This window comes from Nuphar pumila, chromosome 3, assembly GCF_984573655.1.
Source record: "Nuphar pumila chromosome 3, dmNupPumi1.hap1.1, whole genome shotgun sequence".
Classification (NCBI taxonomy): domain Eukaryota; kingdom Viridiplantae; phylum Streptophyta; class Magnoliopsida; order Nymphaeales; family Nymphaeaceae; genus Nuphar; species Nuphar pumila.
The window spans coordinates 22,165,091-22,188,296 of record NC_143251.1 but is presented as its reverse complement, the minus strand read 5'-3'; the positions used below and the strand labels follow the sequence as shown (position 1 = coordinate 22,188,296).

At 38.0% G+C, this 23,206-nt stretch overlaps 1 protein-coding gene across 1 annotated transcript in view; it reads left to right on the top strand.

Annotated features, from left to right (window-relative positions):
* Positions 1–23,206, top strand: part of LOC149842263 (CMP-sialic acid transporter 2-like) — a 62,019-nt gene that overhangs the window by 26,168 nt on the left and 12,645 nt on the right. Inside the window, exons 6-8 of the mRNA XM_089999033.1 lie at positions 17,093–17,164; positions 17,426–17,474; positions 17,568–17,609. Coding sequence (XP_089855159.1) covers positions 17,093–17,164; positions 17,426–17,474; positions 17,568–17,609 — 163 coding nt within the window. The remainder of the gene's footprint in view (positions 1–17,092; positions 17,165–17,425; positions 17,475–17,567; positions 17,610–23,206) is intronic.

Below are 23,206 nucleotides of genomic sequence, written 5' to 3'. Positions count from 1 at the left end.
CATGACCCTGTTTGTCTTCACCTATGATGATTATGTCATCAACATACATCAGATTTCTTAGTAAACATGACAATATCAGTATAATAAGATTTAAAACCAAGTTTGAGCATAACATAACTAAAACGATCACACCAGGCTTTGGGTGCCTATTTTAAACCATAAAAAGCCTTTTCCAATAGAAGCAACTTACTAGGAGGCGCTTCATATCCCGGAGCTGTATCTATATAAAGTTTTTCTTTTAAGTTCCCATTTAAAAAATATTTTTAATATTCATTTAGTAGATAGCCCAACCTTTGACAACAATAACAACTATGAGAGTCTTAACTAAAGTCATTCTAGATACAATTGCAAATGTTTCATCATAGTCTATCCCGTATTCTTGTTCATAACCCTTGACAACTAACTTGGCCTTGTACCTTTCTAGGGTCCTATCACTCTTAGTTTTAACTTTATACACTCATCTGCAACCTATGATTTTCTTATCCCTAGGCAATTCGGATATTTCCCAAGTCTTATATTTTTCTAAGGCTCCTATTATGCATTCATAGCTTTTAGCCATTTGGGATATTCCTTTGCTTGTTTATATGTGACTGGTTCAAAATATGACAAAATTTTAGCAAAGCAAACTCTATATTGTGGAGAAAATGATTCATACGAAACAAATCTATTAGGAGGTCCCAATATGAGAATTTTGTTGGGGCGTTCCCTACTGAGCGACACGCTGTACTCTATAGGCCCGGAGGCAGTGATAAATGGGCAAGGGTTGCTAGGTCGTCGCCCGGAAGCGACGCGTCACACCGGCGCCCGAGTGTGGTGTCAAATAGGCAAGAGTTCCCTCACTTTGTTGGACGGGTGGGGGTAAAGAAGTTAGTCCAAGACCATAAAATTAGGTTAGCCACTTGGAACATAGGATCTTTAACTGGTAAGTTGGTAGCGTTAATAGATGTTATGTGTAGGAGAAAGATTGATATTTTATGTCTACAAGAGACCAAATGGGTAGGTGAGAAAGCAAAAGTGATAGAACCTTGGGGATATAAGATTTGGTATATAAGAATAAATAAGAATAGGAATGGAGTAGGGATTGTTATGAGTCGTGAGTTTATAGATAATGTAGTTGAGGTCCGTAGGAAGGGTGATAGGATTTTACTTATTAAATTAGTATTAGGTACGAATATTATTAATATTATTAATATTTATGCACCTCAAGTAGGTTTAGATGATTCCATTAAGCGTCAATTTTGGGAAGATTTAGATGGAGTAGTACAAGGGATATCTTATGGAGAAAGGCTTTTCATCGGCGGTGACCTTAATGGGCATATAGGCATTAGTAGGGATGGATTTGAGAGTATCCATGGAGGCTATGATATAGGAGAAAGAAACGAAAGTGGAGAAAGGATTTTAGATTTTGGTTTGTCCTATGATATGATCTTAGCAAACACTTGGTTTAGGAAGAGGGAGTCTCATCTAGTAATATTTAAAAGTGGGATTAATACGAGTCAGATAGATTTTTTCCTACTTAGAAAGAGAGATAGGGGTTGTTGCATCGATTGTAAGGTTATACCGGGAGAAAGTGTAGCTACACAACATAGAGTCTTAATTTTAGATCTTAGAATTAGACAATACCGCAAAAGGGATAGACATATGATAGATCCTAGAATTAAGTGGTGGGCACTGAAAGAAGCTAAACAAGGAATGTTTGTAGACCGGGTAGTTAAGGAAGTTGATTGGTGTCTCGAGAAGGATTCAGAATTTATGTGGAATAAGATAGCGGGTGACATGAGAAAGGTGGCTAAGGAGGTATTGGGTGAGTCTAAAGGCGGTGCACCGCTAGGTAAGGATACATCGTGGTGGAACGAGGATGTCAAATTAGCTATTAAGGTTAAAAGAGAGTGTTATAGAAATCTAAGTAAAAATCGTGATAATGAGAATTTGGAGAAGTATATGATAACAAAGAAGGAAGCTAAAAAAGTAGTTCGGAACGCGAGGGATAAGGTATATAAGGAGGTTTATGACAAGTTGGATACCAAAGAGGGTGAGAAGGATATTTATAGGCTTGCAAAGATGAGAGATAGGAAATCGAGGGATCTGGGTATGGTTAGATGTATCAAAGATGAAACGCAAAGGGTTTTAGTCAAAGATGAGGAGATTAAGGAGAGATGGAAAGATTATTTTGATAAGCTATTTAATGAAAGTCATGCGAACAAATAAGATGCCTAATGAGTGGAGGAAGAGTACTTTGGTGCTTTTATATAAGAATAATGGTGATATACAAGATTGCACAAACTATCGTGGTATAAAACTCATGAGTCATACTATGAAACTTTGGGAGAGGGTGATTGAGTCTAGGTTGAGGAAGGTTGTCATGATATCGGAGAATCAATTTGGTTTTATGCCTGGAAGATCAACTATGGAAGCTATACAATCTTCTTAGACAACTTATTGAAAGATATAGAGAGAGGAACAAAGATTTGCATATGGTTTTTATTGATTTAGAGAAGGCATACGATAGAGTACCTAGGGTCGTTCTCTGGTGGACAATGATGAAGAAAGGTGTTTCCCTAAAGTACATTAGTATAATTAAAGATATGTATGAAGGAGTAGTAACCAATGTCCGCACTTGTGGAGGGTTGACAACCAATTTTCCGATAACGGTTGGGTTACATCAAGGATCTGCTTTAAGCCCTTTCCTATTTGCGATAGTGATGGATGAGCTTACGAGATCAATTCAAGAAAATGTACCGTGGTGTATGTTGTTTGCTGATGATATTGTTTTGATTGATGAGTCTAGAGCTGGGGTTAATGCTAAGTTAGAATTATGGAGACAGACATTGGAAGCTAGAGGTTTTAAGTTGAGTAAGAGTAAGACTGAATATATGGAATGTTGGTTTAGTAAGGAACGAAGTAGTGATGGGAGTGTAGTGAAGCTTGGTGAGCAAGAAATACCGGTGAATGATTATTTCAAATATTTGGGATCCATCATTCAAAAGTATGGAGAAATTGATGGAGATGTAAATCATAGGATAAAGGTTGGGTGGATGAAATGGAAAAGTGCAACTGGAGTATTGTGCGATCGTAGAATGCCATTGCGGTTGAAGGGAAAGTTTTATAGGACGACTATTAGACCCGCTTTACTATATGGTACGGAATGTTGGGCTGCCAAGAGACATCATATTCAAAAAATGAGTGTAGCTAAGATGCAGATGCTTAGATGGATGTGTGAAAATACAATAAAAGATAAGATTCAGAACGAGGAGATACGTAAGAAGGTAGGTGTTGCACCCATTGAAAATAAGATGCGAGAAAATCGTTTACGGTGGTTTGGACATATTCGGCGAAGGCCTAATGATGCTCCAGTTAGAAGGTTGGAGAAATGGGAAAATATATTAGTTAAAAGAGGTCGGGGTAGGCCTAGGAAGACTTGGATGGAGATGATAGGAAATGATATGAATGCTTTGAACCTCACCGAGGACATGGCATTGGATAGAAATGATTGGAGGAAAAGGATTCATGTTGAAGACCCAAAATGAATTTCTTTTTGGTTCATATCGCTGACCCCAATTGTTTTGGGATGAAGGCGTAGTTGTTGTTGTTGTTGTTTGCATGCTCATAATTTTGGAGACTTTTCAATTCCTTTTCATGAGATGTATCGTGACTTCATGCGCAAGATTCAAAAGAAAGAAATTGCAGAGGCTTTGAAGAAAATGAAATCAAGAAGGGCTGTTGGCTCAGATGGTATACCTATCGAGGCTTGAAAATGCTTGGGAGAGAAAGGTTTAGAATGATTGACAAATCTTTTTAACAAGATTTGGCGGACAAATAAGATGCCTAATGAGTGGAGGAAGAGTACTTTGGTGTCTCTATATAAGAATAAGGGTGATATACAAGATTGTACAAACTATCGTGGTATAAAACTCATGAGTCATACTATGAAACTTTGGGAGAGGGTGATTGAGTCTAGGTTGAGGAAGATTGTCATGATATCGTAGAATCAATTTGGTTTTATGGCTGGAAGATCAACTATGGAAGCTATACATCTTCTTAGACAACTTATTGTGAGAAATAGAGAGAGGAACAAAGATTTGCATATGGTTTTTATTGATTTGGAGAAGGCTTACGATAGAGTACCTAGGGACGTTCTCTGGTGGACAATGATGAAGAAAGGTGTTTCTCTCAAGTACATTAGTATAATTAAAGATATGTATGAAGGAGTAGTAACCAATGTCCGCACTTGTGGAGGGGTGACAACCAATTTTCCTATAACGGTTGGGTTACATCAAGGATCTGCTTTAAGCCCTTTCCTATTTGCTATAGTGATGGATGAGCTTATGAGATCAATTCAAGAAAATGTGCCGTGGTGTATGTTGTTTGCTGATGATATTGTTTTGATTGATGAGTCTAGAGCTGGGGTTAATGCTAAGTTAGAATTATGGAGACAGACATTGGAAGCAAGAGGTTTTAAGTTGAGTAAGAGTAAGACAAAATACAGGGAATGCCGATTTAGTAAGCAACAAAGTAGTGATGGGAGTGTAGTGAAGCTTGGTGAGCACGAAATACCGGTGGATGATTCTTTCAAATATTTGGGATCTATCATTCAAAAGTATGGAGAAATTGATGGAGATGTAAATCATAGGATAAAGGTTGGGTGGATGAAATGGAAGAGTGCAACTGGAGTGTTGTGCGATCGTAGAATGCCATTGCGGTTGAAGGGAAAGTTTTATAGGACGACTATTACGCCCGCTTTACTATATAGTACGGAATGTTGGGCTGCCAAGAGACATCATATTCAAAAAATGAGTGTAGCTGAGATGGATGTGTGGAAATACAATAAAAGATAAGATTCGGAACGAGGAGATACGTAAGAAGGTAGGCGTTGCACCCATTGAAAATAAGATGAGAGAGAATCGTTTACGGTGGTTTGGACATATTCGACGAAGGCCTAATGATGCTCTAGTTTGAAGGATGAAGAAATGGGAACATATATATTAGTTAAAAGAGGTCGGGGTAGGCCTAGGAAGACATGGATGTAGGTGATAAGAAAGGATATGAATGCTTTGAACCTCACCGAGGACATGGCATTGGATAGAAATGAATGGAGGAAAAGGATTCATGTGGAAGACCCATAATGATTTTCTTTGTTGGTTCATATTGCCGACCCCAATTGTTTTGGGATGAAGGCGTAGTTGTTGTTGTTGTTGTAGAGATTCAGTCCGATCTTCTAACTCCTAGTTGTGGGATTTCTAAGGTGGAATAACTTTCTAGCGCACTTGGTTGTCTATCATTTTCTCATCTTCTATAGGTCTTTTTGATTCAATATTCTCATCATCCTGAAGATTGAGTTGAGGTTTTTCATTACTAACATTCTCAAAAGAGACATTACTACTTTGAAGTAATAGTTCAAGTAAAAACGAATACTTAGAGTTCTTCTTAGGCACATTTTGAAAGAAGCTTTCATTTTCCAAAAAATAAGCATTCCTTGATATATATAGTTTATCCTTTTTCAAATCATAACATCTAAATCTTTTTTTTGTTTCCCCACATCCAAAAAATGCACACGTTATAGCTTTAGGAGAGAGTTTATCATTTTTGTTAGTGAGAATTAACACTTATATCCAAATGGTATTATTCTAAGATAATCAGGGAAAATTTGAAGGAGTTTTTCTTATGGAGAAATATTTTGAACCTTGGATGATGGAAGTCTCTTGATAAGATATACAACAATCAAAACAAGCTTGAGCCCAAAAGTGTTTTGAAATATTTTTTAAAATTAAAAGAGTTTTAGTGGTCTCAATTATGTGCCTATGTTTTCTTTTAGCTAATCCATTTTGTTGAGGTGTATAAGCACATGATCTTTGTGTTAAAAATGTAAATGTGTGTATATATATATATATTGTAATACCCACTAGGTGTAAAATAGTCTTTTCACATGTATATACACATATCCAATAGGGATATGCTTTTTTCACTTTCTTTATTTTTTATTTTCTTCTTTTCTTTTTTATATTGAAAGAGGGGTCTACCATAGAGTCGTTGGACCCCTCAAATGGTCATAAACATGACCATTGGAGGGGCTCCAACGATACTATGTGGAGCCTCTTTTTGGTTCCTTTTATGTGTAAATAAGAGGCTTTTCCCCACTACTTTGTAAGCTTGTTTAAGCTTTTCTCAATAAGAGTTATACATTTTTTAGGTGTCTCTCTCTCTCATATTGTCTGTGTTAATCAATTGCCACTTTGTGGCTTATTGTATTTTTGCCCATTAGTGGCCTATTGCTTGTATGCTTGTGCATCTCTTAGTTACTTAGTGATATTATCTTTTTCATTAGTGTCTTATTACAATAGTCACATGTAACTAGGATTAGTTGTAGGTTTTATTTTTTGTTTGAAATAGAATTAGTCAACAAATGTTGACTAGTCAACATAGAGAACCGCAGAACCGTTGGACCCCCAACGACTCTCTATGGTTTCTCTTTCCATGTGTATAAATATGGGCAAAGCCCCACCATAATGTGTGCTTCTTGCATGTGTTGAAATCAATAAAAATATTATTTTTTATGTCTTGTTCTTGTCCCCTTTAGCGGGTGTTTGTGAGTGAACTTATTTGTTGTTCTTTGGGTGTTCATTTTGGTATTTTGGTGAAACTCTTTTGTGTGTCCATTTTTGGTGATTTAGTGAACATCTTCAGGGAAACTCATTTCCTTATATGGTATCAGAGTTTGGTGATCAAACTGAAATTGTTTTCGGAACAGTGGGAAGCATGCTATTCCAAATTTGAAAATGTTGAAGCTCTCTTGCAATCCCTATTCAAGTGCTAGTAAGATCGTGATTGTATTTCAAGTAATAGATTGGTGGTGCTTGCTTGGTGAATGAGTGTTCGTGTTCTTGATCGGTGGCGTTTGCTTGGTGGTGGAGTGCTCGTGTTCTTGATCGGTGGCGTTTGCTTGGTGGTGGAGTGCTCGTGATTTCCACCCTTGCTCTTGTTCTTTCCTCTCTTCTTTCTCTTATCCTCTTTAGTCTTTTTCTTTATCTTTACTCTTGTAAAAATAGATGACAATGAAAATGTCACCATAAAACCCATCAAGCTTAGTGATTCAAACTATGTAACATTGACTTCAATTATTAAACACCTCATATGGGGAAAAGGGTTGTGGGGACTAGTGGATGGGACCGATCCAGAACTCAAGCTAGTAGAAGGTGAGAAAGAGGTGACTCTTATAGAGGATGAGAAAAATAAGGCAATGACCACTTATGAGAAGAAGCTGAACAAATGGATAATGGAGTATGCAAAGATTATATCTTGACTTATTAGTAGTGTTGACATTAAAAAGCGTTCTAGTCTTGCTAAACTCGAACATGCAAACGATGCATGAGATTCCCTTAAGAGAATGTGTTCTCTTAAAAATATTGCACATGTGTGCAACTTTCAAGTCAATATACAAAATATGACTTGAGACAAAAATATTAGAGAGTACTATAATGGACTGTTCGAACTATGGGAAGAGTTGGCTCTTCTTGAACCGAAGTGATATTGTCCGGAAGATATAGAACTTTGTCAAAATCAAATAAACACAAAGCATTTTTACCAATTCATTAATGGTTTGAGATCGGATTTTAAATCCACCAAATCCGCTCTTTTTCATCGAGGGAAAGTTCCTTTAATAGAAGATACTATAGAAGAATTAAGTATGAAAGAAAATAGACTTAAAAAGTGAATATCTAAGAGTGATGATAACTCGGTTCTAGCCGTATTTAGACCGGAAAACTATGTTCGTACCTATAAACCACCACACTATGGGAGGCCAAATGATGTACAATTACACTATTTTTAAAGTTTTGAAATCATTTGACATAAACTCTCCCCCAAAGTCAGAGCAGAAGATAAAGATTTCATCTTTAAATTTATTTTTAATAAGATTATGATATTTTTTTAAAGTTTTCAAAAACTTCATATTTGTACCTAAGAAAGTATATAAAAGAAAATCTAGTATAATCATCAGCAAATATCATATAATAAGAATAACCACCTTTAGATAAGACAAGGGAAGGTCCCCGTACATCTGAGTGCACTAATTCAAACAATTTAGAAGAAAAGAAGGTCCTTTTAAGAAAGGAAAGAGCTTTTATTTTGCCAAAAACACAATATTTACAATGGATTTTTTCATTACAAAATTTATTCAAACGAGGTACATGAGACAACTTTGATAAACTAGGATGTCCTACTCTAGTCTTTGATGCTACAAAAATAAGTCAACATTTTGAACATTATAACAAAAATTATTTTTTAGAAGAAGGCAATCAATGTAGTAGAGGTCCCCTTTTCTATGTTCTTCCCCAATCTGCTTCTTGGATTGTAGATTCTGCACCAAACACTACTTAGATGAGAAGGAGACACTACACCCATGGTCGGTGATTTGAGAAACAAAGAGAAAATATAAATTTAATTTTGGAATAGAAAATTTTGAAGTACTTTTGAAAATTCCAATGCTTTTTATATTAAGAGAGGACCCATCGACGGTACAAACATTATTTTGTATTAAATTAGTGCAACCTTCGGAAAGCAGAAATATATAAGGATTCGTGAAATGAAGCCTCAAAATCTAAAAGCCAAGAAACCTTACTGGGAGAAGAAGATGTAGAGACCGCGACACCCGAAAAAGAGGAAGAAGAGTTCTTGATTAGTGGATGAAGGGCCTCTATGATTTAAGAGAACATGGTTCCAATGGATTTTGAATCTTCATTGGTTCCATTTTTTTTTTGTAAAATGTTTTCATGGATGCCACATTTTTGTCTTCTCTTTCTTTGAACTTGGGGCAATAGGGCTTGATATATCCCGGTTATCTACAATTATGACATGTTATTATATTTCTTCTCTTGTTGTCATCATATCTAGATTTTTTATAGTAAGGTTTTGAAATATGTAGTTGTTTATAAACATTTGTATTGGCATCCGATCTTGAAACAACCAAAACATTATCTTTAACCTCCTTGGAATCGGATACAGATTTCAATCTTGTCTCCTCCATACATACTGAAACCAAAACTTCATGTAAGAGAAGAGGTTTTCCCTATGAATGATGTTCCACTCTTGAGCATCATTAAGAGTTTTCCATATAGGCTCAAGCTTAGCCAATTGATCCCAAAGCCTTTTGAAGGTACTATAGTATTTTCTCACGGATTTATCACCTTGTTTGCAACTATGTATTTTATCTTTGAGATCTGATGCAAAGCACGTCCCATACCCAACAACACACAGCCGTGTTTCGAGTTTGGGTCCGGACCCGAGACCCGGATCCAGCCAATCCCTTTTAAATAACCCAACTTAGGGTTGCGTGCGGGGGATGGAAAAAAATATCAATACTGCAGCAACCTTTTCCTTTCTGTTTTTTTTTTAGTTTTCGTTGTTATTCATTTCCTTCAGCAAAAGTGATAGAACCTTGGGGATATAAGATTTGGCACACAGGAATAAATAGGAATAAGAATGGAGTAGGGATTGTTATGAGTCGTCAATTTATAGATAATGTAGTTGAGGTCCGTAGGAAGGGTGATAGAATTTTACTTATTAAATTAGTATTAGGTACAGATATTATTAATATTATTAGTGTTTATGCACCTCAAGTAGGTTTAGACGATTCCATTAAGCATCAATTTTGGGAAGATTTAGATGGAGTAGTACAAGGGATATCTTATGGAGAAAAGCTTTTCATCGGTGGTGACCTTAATGGACATGTAGGCATTAGTAGGGATGGATTTGAGAGTATCCATGGAGGCTATGGTATAGGAGAAAGAAATGAAAGTGGAGAAAGGATTTTAGATTTTTGTTTGTCCTATGATATGATCTTAGCAAACACTTGGTTTAGGAAGAGGGAGTCTCACCTAGTAACATTTAAAAGTGGGGTTAATACGAGTCAGATAGATTTTTGCCTACTTAGAAAGAGAGATAGGGGTTGTTGCATCGATTGTAAGGTTATACCGGGAGAAAGTGTAGCTACACAACATAGAGTCTTAATTTTAGATCTTAGAATTAGACAATGCCGCAAAAGGGATAGACATAGGATAGATCCTAGAATTAAGTGGTGGGCACTGAAAGGAGCTAAACAAGGAATGTTTGTAGAGCAGGTAGTTAAGGAAGTTGATTGGTGTCTCGAGGAGGATTTAGAATCAATGTGGAATAAGATAGCGGGTGGCATGAGAAAAGTGGCTAAGGAGGTATTGGGTGAGTCTAAAGGCGGTGCACCACTAGGTAAGGATACATCATGGTGGAACGAGGATGTCAAATTAGCTATTAAGGTTAAAAGAGAGTGTTATAGAAATCTAAGTAAGAGTCGTGTTAATGAGAATTTGGAGAAGTATATGATAGCAAAGAAGGAAGCTAAAAAAGTAGTTCGAAACGCGAGAGCTAAGGTATATAAGGAGGTTTATGACAAGTTGGATACCAAAGAAGGCGAGAAGGATATTTATAGGCTTGCAAAGATGAGAGATAGGAAATCGAGGGATTTGGGTATGGTTAGATGTATCAAAGATGAAACGCAAAGGGTTTTAGTCAAAGATGAGGAGATTAAGGAGAGATGAAAAGATTATTTTGATAAGCTATTTAATGATAGTCATGCTCAAGATCTTGGAGACTTCTCCATTCCTTTTCATGAGATAAATCATGACTTCATGCGCAAGATTCAAAAGAAAGAAATTGCAGAGGCTTTGAAGAAAATGAAATCTAGAAGGGCAGTTTGTAGAGCAGGTAGTTAAGGAAGTTGATTGGTGTCTCGAGGAGGATTTAGAATCAATGTGGAATAAGATAGCGGGTGGCATGAGAAAAGTGGCTAAGGAGGTATTGGGTGAGTCTAAAGGCGGTGCACCACTAGGTAAGGATACATCATGGTGGAACGAGGATGTCAAATTAGCTATTAAGGTTAAAAGAGTGTTATAGAAATCTAAGAGTCGTGATAATGAGAATTTGGAGAAGTATATGATAGCAAAGAAGGAAGCTAAAAAAGTAGTTCGAAACGCGAGGGCTAAGGTATATAAGGAGGTTTATGACAAGTTGGATACCAAAGAAGGCGAGAAGGATATTTATAGGCTTGCAAAGATGAGAGATAGGAAATCGAGGGATTTGGGTATGGTTAGATGTATCAAAGATGAAACGCAAAGGGTTTTAGTCGAAGATGAGGAGATTAAGGAGAGATGAAAAGATTATTTTGATAAGCTATTTAATGATAGTCATGCTCAAGATCTTGGAGACTTCTCCATTCCTGTTCATGAGATAAATCATGACTTCATGCGCAAGATTCAAAAGAAAGAAATTGCAGAGGCTTTGAAGAAAATGAAATCTAGAAGGACAGTTGGCCCAGATGGTATACCTATCGAGGCTTGGAAATGCTTGGGAGAAAAAGGTTTAGAATGGTTGACAAATATTTTTAACTTGATTTGGCGAACAAATAAGATGCCTAATGAGTGGAGGAAGAGTACTTTGGTGCCTTTATATAAGAATAAGGGTGATATACAAGATTGCACAAACTATCGTGGTATAAAACTCATGAGTCATACTATGAAACTTTGGGAGAGGGTGATTGAGTCTAGGTTGAGGAAAGTTGTCATGATATCGGAGAATCAATTTGGTTTTATGCCTGGAAGATCAACTATGGAAGCTATACATCTTCTTAGACAACTTATTGAAAGATATAAAGAGAGGAACAAAGATTTGCATATGGTTTTTATTGATTTAGAGAAGGCATACGATAGAGTACCTCGGGACGTTCTCTGCTGGACAATGATGAAGAAAGGTGTTTCTCTCAAGTACATTAGTATAATTAAAGATATGTATGAAGGAGTAGTAACCAATGTTCGCACTTGTGGAGGGGTGACAACCAATTTTCCGATAACGGTTGGGTTACATCAAGGATCTGCTTTAAGCCCTTTTCTATTTGCGATAGTGATGGATGAGCTTACGAGATCAATTCAAGAAAAATGTACCGTGGTGTATGTTGTTTGCTGATGATATTGTTTTGATATGCTAAGTTAGAATTATGGAGAGAAACATTCGAAGCTAAAGGTTTTAAGTTGAGTAAGAGTAAGACTGAATATATGGAATGTTGGTTTAGTAAGCAACGAAGTAGTGATGGGAGTGTAGTGAAGCTTGGTGAGCAAGAAATACCGGTGAATGATTATTTCAAATATTTGGGATCCATCATTCAAAAGTATGGAGAAATTGATGGAGATGTAAATCATAGGATAAAGGTTGGGTGGATGAAATGAAAAAGTGCAACTGGAGTGTTGTGCGATCGTAGAATGCCATTGCGGTTGAAGGGAAAGTTTTATAGGACGACTATTAGACCCGCTTTACTATATGGTACGGAATGTTGGGCTGCCAAGAGACATCATATTCAAAAAATGAGTGTAGCTGAGATGCGAATGCTTAGATGGATGTGTGGAAATACAATAAAAGATAAGATTCAGAACGAGGAGATACGTAAGAAGGTAGGTGTTGCACCCATTGAAAATAAGATGCGAGAGAATCGTTTACGGTGGTTTGGACATATTCGGTGAAGGCCTAATGATGCTCCAGTTAGAAGGTTGGAGAAATGGGAAAATATATTAGTTAAAAGAGGTCGGGGTAGGCCTAGGAAGACTTGGATTGAGATGATAGGAAAGGATATGAATGCTTTGAAGCTCACCGAGGACATGGCATTGGATAGAAATGATTGGAGGAAAAGGATTCATGTGGAAGACCCAAAATGAATTTCTTTTTTTGGTTCATATTGCTGACCCCAATTGTTTTGGGATGAAGGCGTAGTTGTTGTGTTATTCATTTCCTTCAGCTGCACATCCTTTATGGTTTGGTTTCTTGTCATTTTGTGTTGGAGTTCTTTCTTTTTGTCAGCTTGAATATTTTATTATTCCTCTGTCAGTCCTTGGTTTTTGTCCTTGCCTTCTTTGCTTTCCTACTGTTTTTTCTTCATTGCTTGTTTCAGCTTCACGTCAGCCTTGGCAGCAACCTTTTTGAATATTGCATTTATGTTGTTTGTTTGCTTGCCAGCTAATACAACACTTTTTCATTTTTCCTTGCTGGTTACGTTGTATTGACTCGTTGTAGTCTTTCTCAACAAATAATACATTATTGACTGGATTGATTGATCCTTTGCGTCAGCGTTTTCCATTAAGTTATTTGTTGTTGCACAACTACCCGTGCATTGAAGAATCAACATCAACGTCAGCCCGAAGAGTGGACAACCTCCATTCCATCGTTGTTTCAAAGAGCACCAACGTCGCCAACCATCTCAGCAAGCAAGAACATTGCAGCCGACCTTCCACACAACATCAGTGGGTAGGTCTGCTCTGCGACAGTCCCTTAACGTGGCTGTTTGAGAGTTCTCACGTGACAACAAAGAGCAGCCACATCAGATTCAAAACACCGTGAAGGTTTCATCATGCCCGCACTGCATCAAATGGTATCAGAGCCCAACCTCGCCTCCTTCGTCAACGACATGATGCAAGGGGCGAGGAACGGTCCTACAAACGGAAAGGCACAAGAGAAGATCATGAAGCAGATGCTCGACATGGTGACAGAGATGCAAGAAGATATGCTACGCCTAGAGAAGGAGGTAGTCGGTTTGTCAAAACGAATGGATGGAATCGTTCGGTTGGTCATTCTTGAATCAACGATGGAACAACGCGCATTTTCAACACCAACGCCGATAGCAGATCCGGTTGACAGCGCAACGGCTCGCGTGAATCCCATTTTCGCGAAAATAGGCCAGTCGATGCACCCTTAGCGTGAATCCCATCTAACAACAGATAACCATGCCCTGCTCCACAGTTCAATGGTAAATGAAGGAAAGGAGAATGGTACTCAAAGAGTAAACCATCTTGAGTTGCCAAAAATGGATAATAAGGGTGTGAATGCCTATCCTAAAAATAATATCAAGTCTGGGGGTGTGACACAATCTCTGATGCGTCTTCTTTGAGATACTGATTCAAAGAGATCTGATTACTTAGACCTTCCATTGGTCGAAACGGTTTGGGAGTTGACTGTAAATAATATTATTATGGTTTCAGCAACGGGGAATGACAGGCCTCTTTATGAAACATTGAACATTCTAGCAATAATTGATCTTTTGAAGCTGTTTGGGTTTGCTTTTGGGAGCAAGATCCAGAACAAGGATTTCTCTATGGACGGTGAGCAGAGCCACTATGCATTCGGGGCAGATATAGTGAAGTTTTCAGCAGGTGGTCCAGTTTTTTGGTAAGCATGCTTGTATTGTTGGGATTCTAGCCAAATCCTTAAGACCGTGTGCAGGAGGGACAAAAATTCAGCTTGTGCTTCCATGGAGTGCCATAGCAAATGGTATAGATGGTCAATTTCAAAACCAATCTATAAGCTTTAATTTGGAATCGTCCAGGAATATCGATACATGTTGCCTATCGTCAATGTGTTCGATTTATATGTGTACCGTGATGACAACAAGTCGTCAGAGCCGACTTCTTTCCAACCAGGGGAGAATGATGCAGAGCACGTCCCATACCCAACAACACACAACCGTGTTTAGAGTTTGGGTCCGGACCCGAGTCCTGGATCCAGCCAATCCCTTTTAAATAACCCAACTTAGGGTTGCGTGCGGGGGATGGAGAAAAATATCAATATTGCAGCAGCCTTTTCCTTTTTGTTTTTTTTAGTTTTCGTTGTTATTCATTTCCTTCAGCCGCACATCCTTTATGGTTTGGTTTCTTGTCATTTTGTGTTGGAGTTCTTTCTTTTTGTCAGCCTGAATATTTTATTATTCCTCTGTCAGTCCTTGGTTTTTGTCCTTGCCTTCTTTGCTTTCCTACTGGTTTTTCTTCATTGCTTGTTTAAGCTTCACGTTAGCCTTGGCAGCAGCCTTTTTGAATACTGCATTTATGTTGTTTGTTTGCTTGCCAGCTGATACAACACTTTTTCATTTTTCCTTGTTGGTTACGTTGTATTGACTCGTTGTAGTCTTTCTCAACAAATAATACATTATTGACTGGATCGATTGATCCTTTGCGTCAACGTTTTCCATTAAGTTATTTGTTGTTGCACAACTACCCGTGCATTGAAGAATCAACATCAACGTCAGCCCGAAGAGCGGACAGCCTCCATTCCGTCGTTGTTTCAAAGAGCACCAACGTCGCCAACCATCTCAGCAAGCAGGAACATTGCAGCTGACCTTCCACACAACATCAGTGGGTAGGTCTGCCCTGCGACAGTCCCTTAACGTGGCTGTTTGAGAGTTCTCACGTGACAACAAAGAGCAGCCACATCAGATTCAAAACACCGTGAAGGTTTCATCGTGCCCGCACTGCATCAAGTTCCCACTTATAAGCCACATCTTTTTGGGTATATGTTTGTCTAGTATATTCCCAAGCTTCGTCGACTCTTTCAAATTCAAGAATGTCGAAGCATGGTTCCTCATGTATACTACACATAAAGAGGAAAAAACCTTGGCTTGACCCACTTTCCACTCCTTATAGGATTTTTTATACTCAAGCATGATCTTTTCTCTTTCTATTCCTTTAAGACTCTCCTCCTTAGATACACCATCATTCCCAATAACTATTTTAGTGAGAATTGATTGTGGTTCCAATGCAGAACCATCAACAAATTGCTACATATCTTTGCTCATGAAAATTCTTTTAACCACTGCGGCTCACATATTATAGTTTTTTCCATCAAATTTGATGGGAACAACTGTTACAATCTCTTTATTAGCTATAACGGATAAGAAAGAGAGAGAGAGAGAGAGAGAGAGAGAGAGAGAAGAAGAAGAGGAAATATCCCAAATTGATATAGATGCACCGTGAGCTTCTTTACACGTTCCGAACTTCCAACACCTCTTTTCAAATCCACACGTCTTTTAGAGCTACAAGGATCTGATACCATGAATTGAAACCAGAGTTACCGGAAGCGCCTAGCTAAAAGGGGAAGCGCGCTTCCCCGAAGCGCGCTTCGGAAGCGCGAAACGTCGCGCTTCCGAAGCGTGGGGGGAAGCGTCCCCCTTTTTTGGGAAGCGCGTTTCCCTTTAATGGGGGACGCGTTTCCCTTTAATGGGGGACGCGCTTCCCTTTAATGGGAAGCGCGCTTCCCATCACGCTTCCCCCACGCTTCCCCCTCGCTTCCCCACGCTTCCCCCTCGCTTCCCCTGTTTTTTTCAATTTTTTTGTATTTTTTATTTTTTATTTTTATTTTTATTTTTTTCGCTTCCTCCTCGCTTCCGAGACGCTTCCTAGGTCGCTTCCGAGACGCTTCCTAGGTCGCTTCCGAGACACTTCCCGAATCGCTCCTAAGTGGTCCCACGCTTCCCCGCTTCCTAAAATTTTGAAAGTGCCTCGCTTCCCGCTCCCGCTTCCCGTATCGCTTCCCGCTCCCGCTTCCTCAACTGGCAACCATGATTGAAACAACTAGTGCACAAATGCAATGCCACAAAGAGGCTACAAAGGTGCACATACACAAGTACAAAAGCCACTTATGGGACAAATACAAAAGAGCCACTAAGGGCTAACACATAACCTCTAAAAAGAGAGCAAGAACACAAGTAAAAAATATAATTCTTATTCAAATATGCTTAGAACAAGCTAGAAACAAATGAGAGGGAAGACCCTCTTATATATACAAGTACGATGGCCTTGGGGAGCTCCCAAGAGTCATTGGAAGCTATCCCAACGACTATGGTCAGGATGACCATAGTGTCCTTACAATAAATAAAAAAGTTCACAAAAAATAAAGACTATAAAATGACTAAACTGTCCCTAGTGGATAGCTCTTATTACATATGTGAAATGACCAAAATACCCCAGGTCATATACCCAAAATACATAGCTTAAAAAAAGATTATATATATGTGTATGTATGTATAATCTTATACAATACATTCTAACAGGCACAAGAACTGAACCTGCATTGCTCTGATGCCATATCAGAAAGCACAAGAAAGTCTAACATGACCGTGAATATACGTTTGTATAGTTGTGAATGCTTGTGTTTTATGATCCTTACATTTATCTGCAGTTGAATTTATCAATTTTTAGTTGATTTAACCTCTTTTTCTAATTGATTAAGCACTGGCTGTTTAACTGTCCTCCTTCAGATTAAGTGAGATTCAGTGGGCAGCTTTTGTTCTTCTATCTGTCGGAGTTACTACTGCACAACTTAATTCCTCGTAAGTCTTAACCGTTCATTTTGATTTTTTCATTTATTGATGCCATTTGATTGCTAGATTTAACTTTTCTTGAGCTGCTTTGGTGTGTATGTGTGATTTGTGCTTGCTCATGCATTTATGTTAGTAATTGTAGGAAAATAATTGATATCAGAAGTGGCAAAATAAAGGTCATTTGTCTCATTAGAAAATCTGTTCATCAGAAGTTTCTTTATCTTATTGTGATTCCTGAATGATCTCTTATAAATAATGTTCCTTGTGCAGATCAGATCATGTTCTTCAGACTCCCTTTCAAGGATGGATTATGGCAATTGTGAGTTTGAGTAACAACCATTTGTTTCTGCAACAACCAATCCTTTTTTGCCATATATTTGATCAAGAATAACAAAAATGGATTTCAATGCAGATCATGGCCCTGTTGAGCGGCTTTGCTGGTGTTTATACAGAGGTATGATGATCAACATAAGTTCACCAGTTTTCTGTAATTATTTACTTTATACATGCAGATGACATGGATCTGATTCATTTTTGTGCTGAAGGTTTTTATATCATGCTCTATTATTAGTAATAGACTAATAGTTGCCGCCTTTACTATTATTATTATTTTTTGGTACCATGGTGTTATAAGGATGATAATGATGATGAATATTATTATTGATGTGTACTTCATTTAATGATCAGCATATAAGTTCACCAGTTTTCTGTAGTTATTTACTTTATACATGCAGTGTTGTAATCTGGTTTTGTAGCTAACTGGATTCTATAACCCAAGGTTGCCAAACTAGGAAGCGAAAGCGGGAAACAATACGGGAAGTGAAAGCAAGAAGCGATGCATTTTAAAATGCAGAGGAAGCGAGGTATAAAAAAGAAAATATATGAATTGAATGAGAATCAAAATGAAACACAAATAAAAACTAAAATAAAAGTGACTTCTTAAATTTCATGATTTTTTAGTATAAGAATTAAATTTTTAACGAAATCTAAAAATGATGACTACCAATTTAGAGAAAGCACATGGAAGTGAGTGAGAAGCGTGAGAGGAAATACATAAAAAACATGAAAAGTAGAGTGAGAGAACATATACGAAGAACAAATAAAACGTGTGAAAAACATAGGAGAAGTGTGGTAGAATCAAGATTCTCATCAAGTTTTGGAAGCGAGGAGTATTGCGCTTCCGAAGTGAGTTTCCGGAAAGTGGGCTTTCCACCTATCTAAGAAGCTTCTGGTAATTCTGCTATAACCTCTGCAGTTTGTAAGGAAACGAGTTCTTTCGAAGATGTTCACTAAATCACCAAAAGTGAACACTCAAAAGAGTTCCACCAAAATATCAAAATGAACACACACACAACCACAAATAGGTTCACTTACAAACACCCACAAAGGGGGAAAGAACAAAAGATAAAAAATAAATGTTTTTATTGATCTCGACACATGCAAGAAGCATATATTTGAAGTGGGGCTTGGCCCCATATGTATATACAAGAGAAGGAGGCCATAGGGAGTCGTTGGGACCCCAACGACTCTAAATAGAGCCATTGAGACCCTAACAGTTTCCTATGTTGACTAGTTCAAATGCAACTAAAAAAAAGAAAAAAAATGTAAATGTATATACATTTACAGTTCAAATGCAACTATATATATATACATTTACATTTTTTAACGCTCTCCCTCAAACTTACAGTTGGATAACTGAAAGTTTGTCAAAGAGAAAGTGAAATGTAGGAGCAATGAGAGGTTTGGTGAAGAAATCTATCAATTGATATTCTGAAGTAACATAGGAAAGATCAATAGTGTCATGTAGGAATTCCTCTCGTACAGAGTGACAATCCATCTCAATGTGTTTGGTTTGTTCGTGGAAGGTTCGATTGCTTACAATGAAGATGGAACTTTTGTTGTCACAATATAGTCGTAATGCTCCTTTACTTTGAACACCCATGTCAGCCAATAATCTCCTTAGCTAGACCACTTCTATAGTGGTTGTAACCATGACTTTGGGTTCCGCTTCAGTTGATAAGAGAGAAACTTTCTGGTGCTTCTTGCACTTTCAAGAAATCAATGATTCACCTAAAAATACACAAAAACTAGTAGTTGAGTGTCGGTTATTTGGATCACCTCCCCAGTCAGTATCAGTATAAGCAATTAAATTTAAGAATAAAGAAACCAACATGAAAAGTCCTAAAAAAATATAAGTTTTAATATATCTAATAATATATAAAACTGATCCCGTAATAACAGTAGTAGGAGCATGCTGAAATTGGCTTGCTGTGTAAACTGCATGCGCAATGTCAGGTCTCGTAATTGAGAGATATGACAATGCCCCAACAAGTTGTCTGTATGGTGTTGGATTTTCAAGTGGATCTCTATAATCAATCTTCATTTTGACATTAACAACTTCTAGAGTGTCAACCTTCTTATCATCTAAGATACCAGACCTATCAACAATATCTAAAGCAAACTTAGATTGAGTCAAGAGATAACTTTTAGAAGAATAAGCAACTTCTATAAGAAGAATTTAAAAAAAAAACCAAATCAGTCATTTCAAATGTGTTTTGAGAAGCTTTTTAATGTGTTCAACTCCCTGTTTATCACTGCTAGTGATGATCATATCGTCCACGTAGAGGAGAAGGATAATAATACCTGCATCAGAAATCTTAATAAACAAAGTTGTATCAGTCAGACAAAATTGAAATTCAATATCATGTATAACTTGACTAAACCTGTCATACCGAGCCTTTGGTGCTTATTTAAGACCATACAAGGCCTTGTCTAAGTGAAGAGCTTTTCTTTTAGGGATAATTATGCCAGACAGTGTTTCTATATAAACTTTTTCAGCCAAGTTTCCATTGAGAAGAGTTTTTTTAACATCCATTTAATATATGGACTATTTTTTCACAAAGGCAAGAGCTACTAAGGTCCTAACTGTGGTCATTCTAGCAAATGGAGCAAAGGCTTTCTCATAATGTATTCCATACTCTTGAAAATATTTCTTGGCAACTAATCTGGCTTTGTACCTTTCAAGAGTTTCATCACTCTTGGTTTTAACTTTATACACCTATCAACAACCTATAGGCTTTTTTCATGGGAGAATGTCTTGAACAATCTAAGTATTTGCTTTTTCTAAGGCATCTAATTCCACTCTCATAGCTTTTACCCACTCAGAATGTTCTTTTGCTTCAACATAGTTGGAAGCTTTTATATAGGAATGTATTAATGCAATGTAGGCTTGACACTTAGGTGAAAATGACTCATAGGACAATTTTCAGGGATTTTTGAAACTCTAGATGACCTTTTGGTTTGTATCTCTCCCTGTTTTTTAATATTGGTATACTTTTCAAGAGCACATAGATGTTCTAAATTACCATGCCCGGAATATTGGATATAATCTTGATCTTTTTGAGATTGTTCTTCACTTATCACATCATTTTTAATTTCTTGGTTTTCATCAATATCACAATCACCAATCTTTGGAATTAAATCCAAAAGAAAAGAATACTTATTTATTTCCTTAGTTTTCTCAGTTTCAAAAAAACTTTCATTTTCTAAAAATGCTACATTCCTTGAAATATATAACATTTTAGTTTTAAAGTCAAAACATCTGTAGCCTTTTTGATTATTTGTATATCCTAGAAAAATACAAGGAATAACACTAGAAGAGAGTTTGTCATTTTTGTCAGTAAAAACCAGAGTTATCGGAAGCGCTCTTCCCCGATGCGCGTTTCGAAAGCACGAAACGTCGCGCTTCCGAAATGCATGGGGAAGTGTCCCCTTTTTTTGGGAAGCGCGCTTCCCTTTTATGGGAAACACGCTTCCCCCTCACTTCTCTCTTTTTTCCATTTTATTTTTTATTTTTTATTTTTCTTCTTCTTTTTTCGCTTCCCCCTCGCTTCCTAGGTCACTTCCGGTTGACTTCCTAGGTCGCTTCTGAGACGGTTCGTGACTCGCTTCTAAGTAGTTTCACGCTTCCTGCTTCCTAAATTTTTGAAAGTGCCTCGCTTCCCGCTCTCACTTCCCGTATCGCTTCCCGCTCCCGCTTCCTCGACTGGCAACCATGGTAAAAACAAAACACTTGTATCCAAAAACCCTTAATAAAGATTTATCTGGGATTTGTTTGAAAAGTTTTTTAATAGGAGATGCGTTTTTTAAGGAAGAATATGACATTCTGTTAATAAGATAAATTGCAGTTAATGCAGCTTCAACCCAAAAATCTTTAGGTACTTAGTTTATAATAAGTAAAGTCCTTGTTGTTTCTATAATATGCCTATGCTTGTTTTCGGCTAAACCATTTTGTTGAGGGGTAACAAGATTTTTGATGTGTGATACTGTAAAACTCGAGATTTCTTATTTGAAAATATCTCAAAATTTTCAAGTTGGGCCTAGATCCACATTACGGATCCAGGACCCATAAGGGGGGGGGGGGTAATTAGGATTTATTCATTTGAAACCTTGATTTAATGATAATAATGAATAAATAAAATTTTTAAATTTAAAAAAAAATCTAATTTAATTCGAGGATCCACAGTGGATCCATTTGGATCCACTTGTGGATCCATATCGATTGGGGCCGGGTTACGGGTCTCGGGTCCGGACCCGAGCCGCGCCCCTGTGTAACAACCCTTTTAAAGAAAGGGGCAACCCGATAAGGGTTGCCCGATAGGTTTGTTACAGAAAAGGAAAGGGGGGCAGGAGGGGGTTACGCAATGCGTAACCAACTCCTCCCATCTCGGCATGGAGAGGGCCGATAAAAGGAGTGGAGAGGGGGGGTTTTCCCTCTTCACTCGGGCACTCTCTCCTCCCCCATCTCTTTTCCCCCGTCTCTCTCTCTCTGTCAGTGTGCATCGGAGAGGAGGAGTTCGCCGGCGAGCTGCGGCAACCAGCAGCCATCAGCGACTGCAGCGAGTACCCCCCTGTCGCGACAGCAACAAGGAGTGTCAGTCGCGGCCCTACCTTCGCGTCCCCAGCCTTCGATCGCCGGGAAACCCATCGGAATCAGGTACGGTGCTCCTTGGAATCGGGGTGAGGAATCGAACATGGGTTCGATTCCATGGGTGGATTTGGGGGTTAGGTTGTTCCCCATTTCGAAAACCCAAACGATTTGGGGATTTACTGTACCTAACCCTAAACTGAACCCAAGTCCAGCCCAAATCGATTTGGGGATTGTTTTTTTTTAAACCCTACTTTCCAAAAAAATCCCTAGCCCAAACGATTTGGGGGTTAGGCTGTGGTATCGGATTAGCCCCAGTCGTGGGGTTTCCGATTCTTTGAAATGGATAACCCCAATTTTTGGGTGATTTCTGTTTTGGGACCCAATAACCTATTAATTTTTCTTTTCCTTGCTGTTAACGGGTACCCTTCGATTCATACCGACTGGGTCGCTGTTGGGTACACTGTTGGTACCATAGCAATATGACGATTTTGTGTGTTTTATCATACATTAAGTTTAGGATTTAGTTTATGATCTCTGTTTTTAGCTGTGTTTCTATTGTTTTCAAATGAGAAAAATACGTATTGGGTCATTTGGGTTTTGTGGGATTTGGCTGATGGACCAATCGAACTCTGTTCGATTGGCCGATCAGGCCTCAGCCATGATAGCAGACCCAGCCGAGTGATCGGCTGGGCATATATATATATATATGCTGCGCATTGGGGGGGTGATCGGCCCAGTCGACCCAAGTCGGATGGGTGCTGTGCACCTTTTGAACCAGGCCCAGCTGACCTAGTCAGCTGGGAGCTGGCCTGTAACTTGATTGATTCAAAAAAAGAAAAAGAAAAAAGAAAAAAAGGAAGGGGAATCCTGGCCATGCCCCAGGCTGGTGCAAGACAGTATGAACGACACTAGTTCCTTGTTGCTTGGTGTATGATTCACATTTTGTTTTCATTTTAGAGCACCAAGGGGGCTTTAATATGTATATACCGAATATAGGTTTAATATGAAAAACATTGAATCTGCACATTTGAACTTTGTACTATCTGTTTATGCAATTACTCAATGGGTTGTAAACTCTAAATGCAAAGGTATGACCATCTGGGACCTCATCATGTATAGTG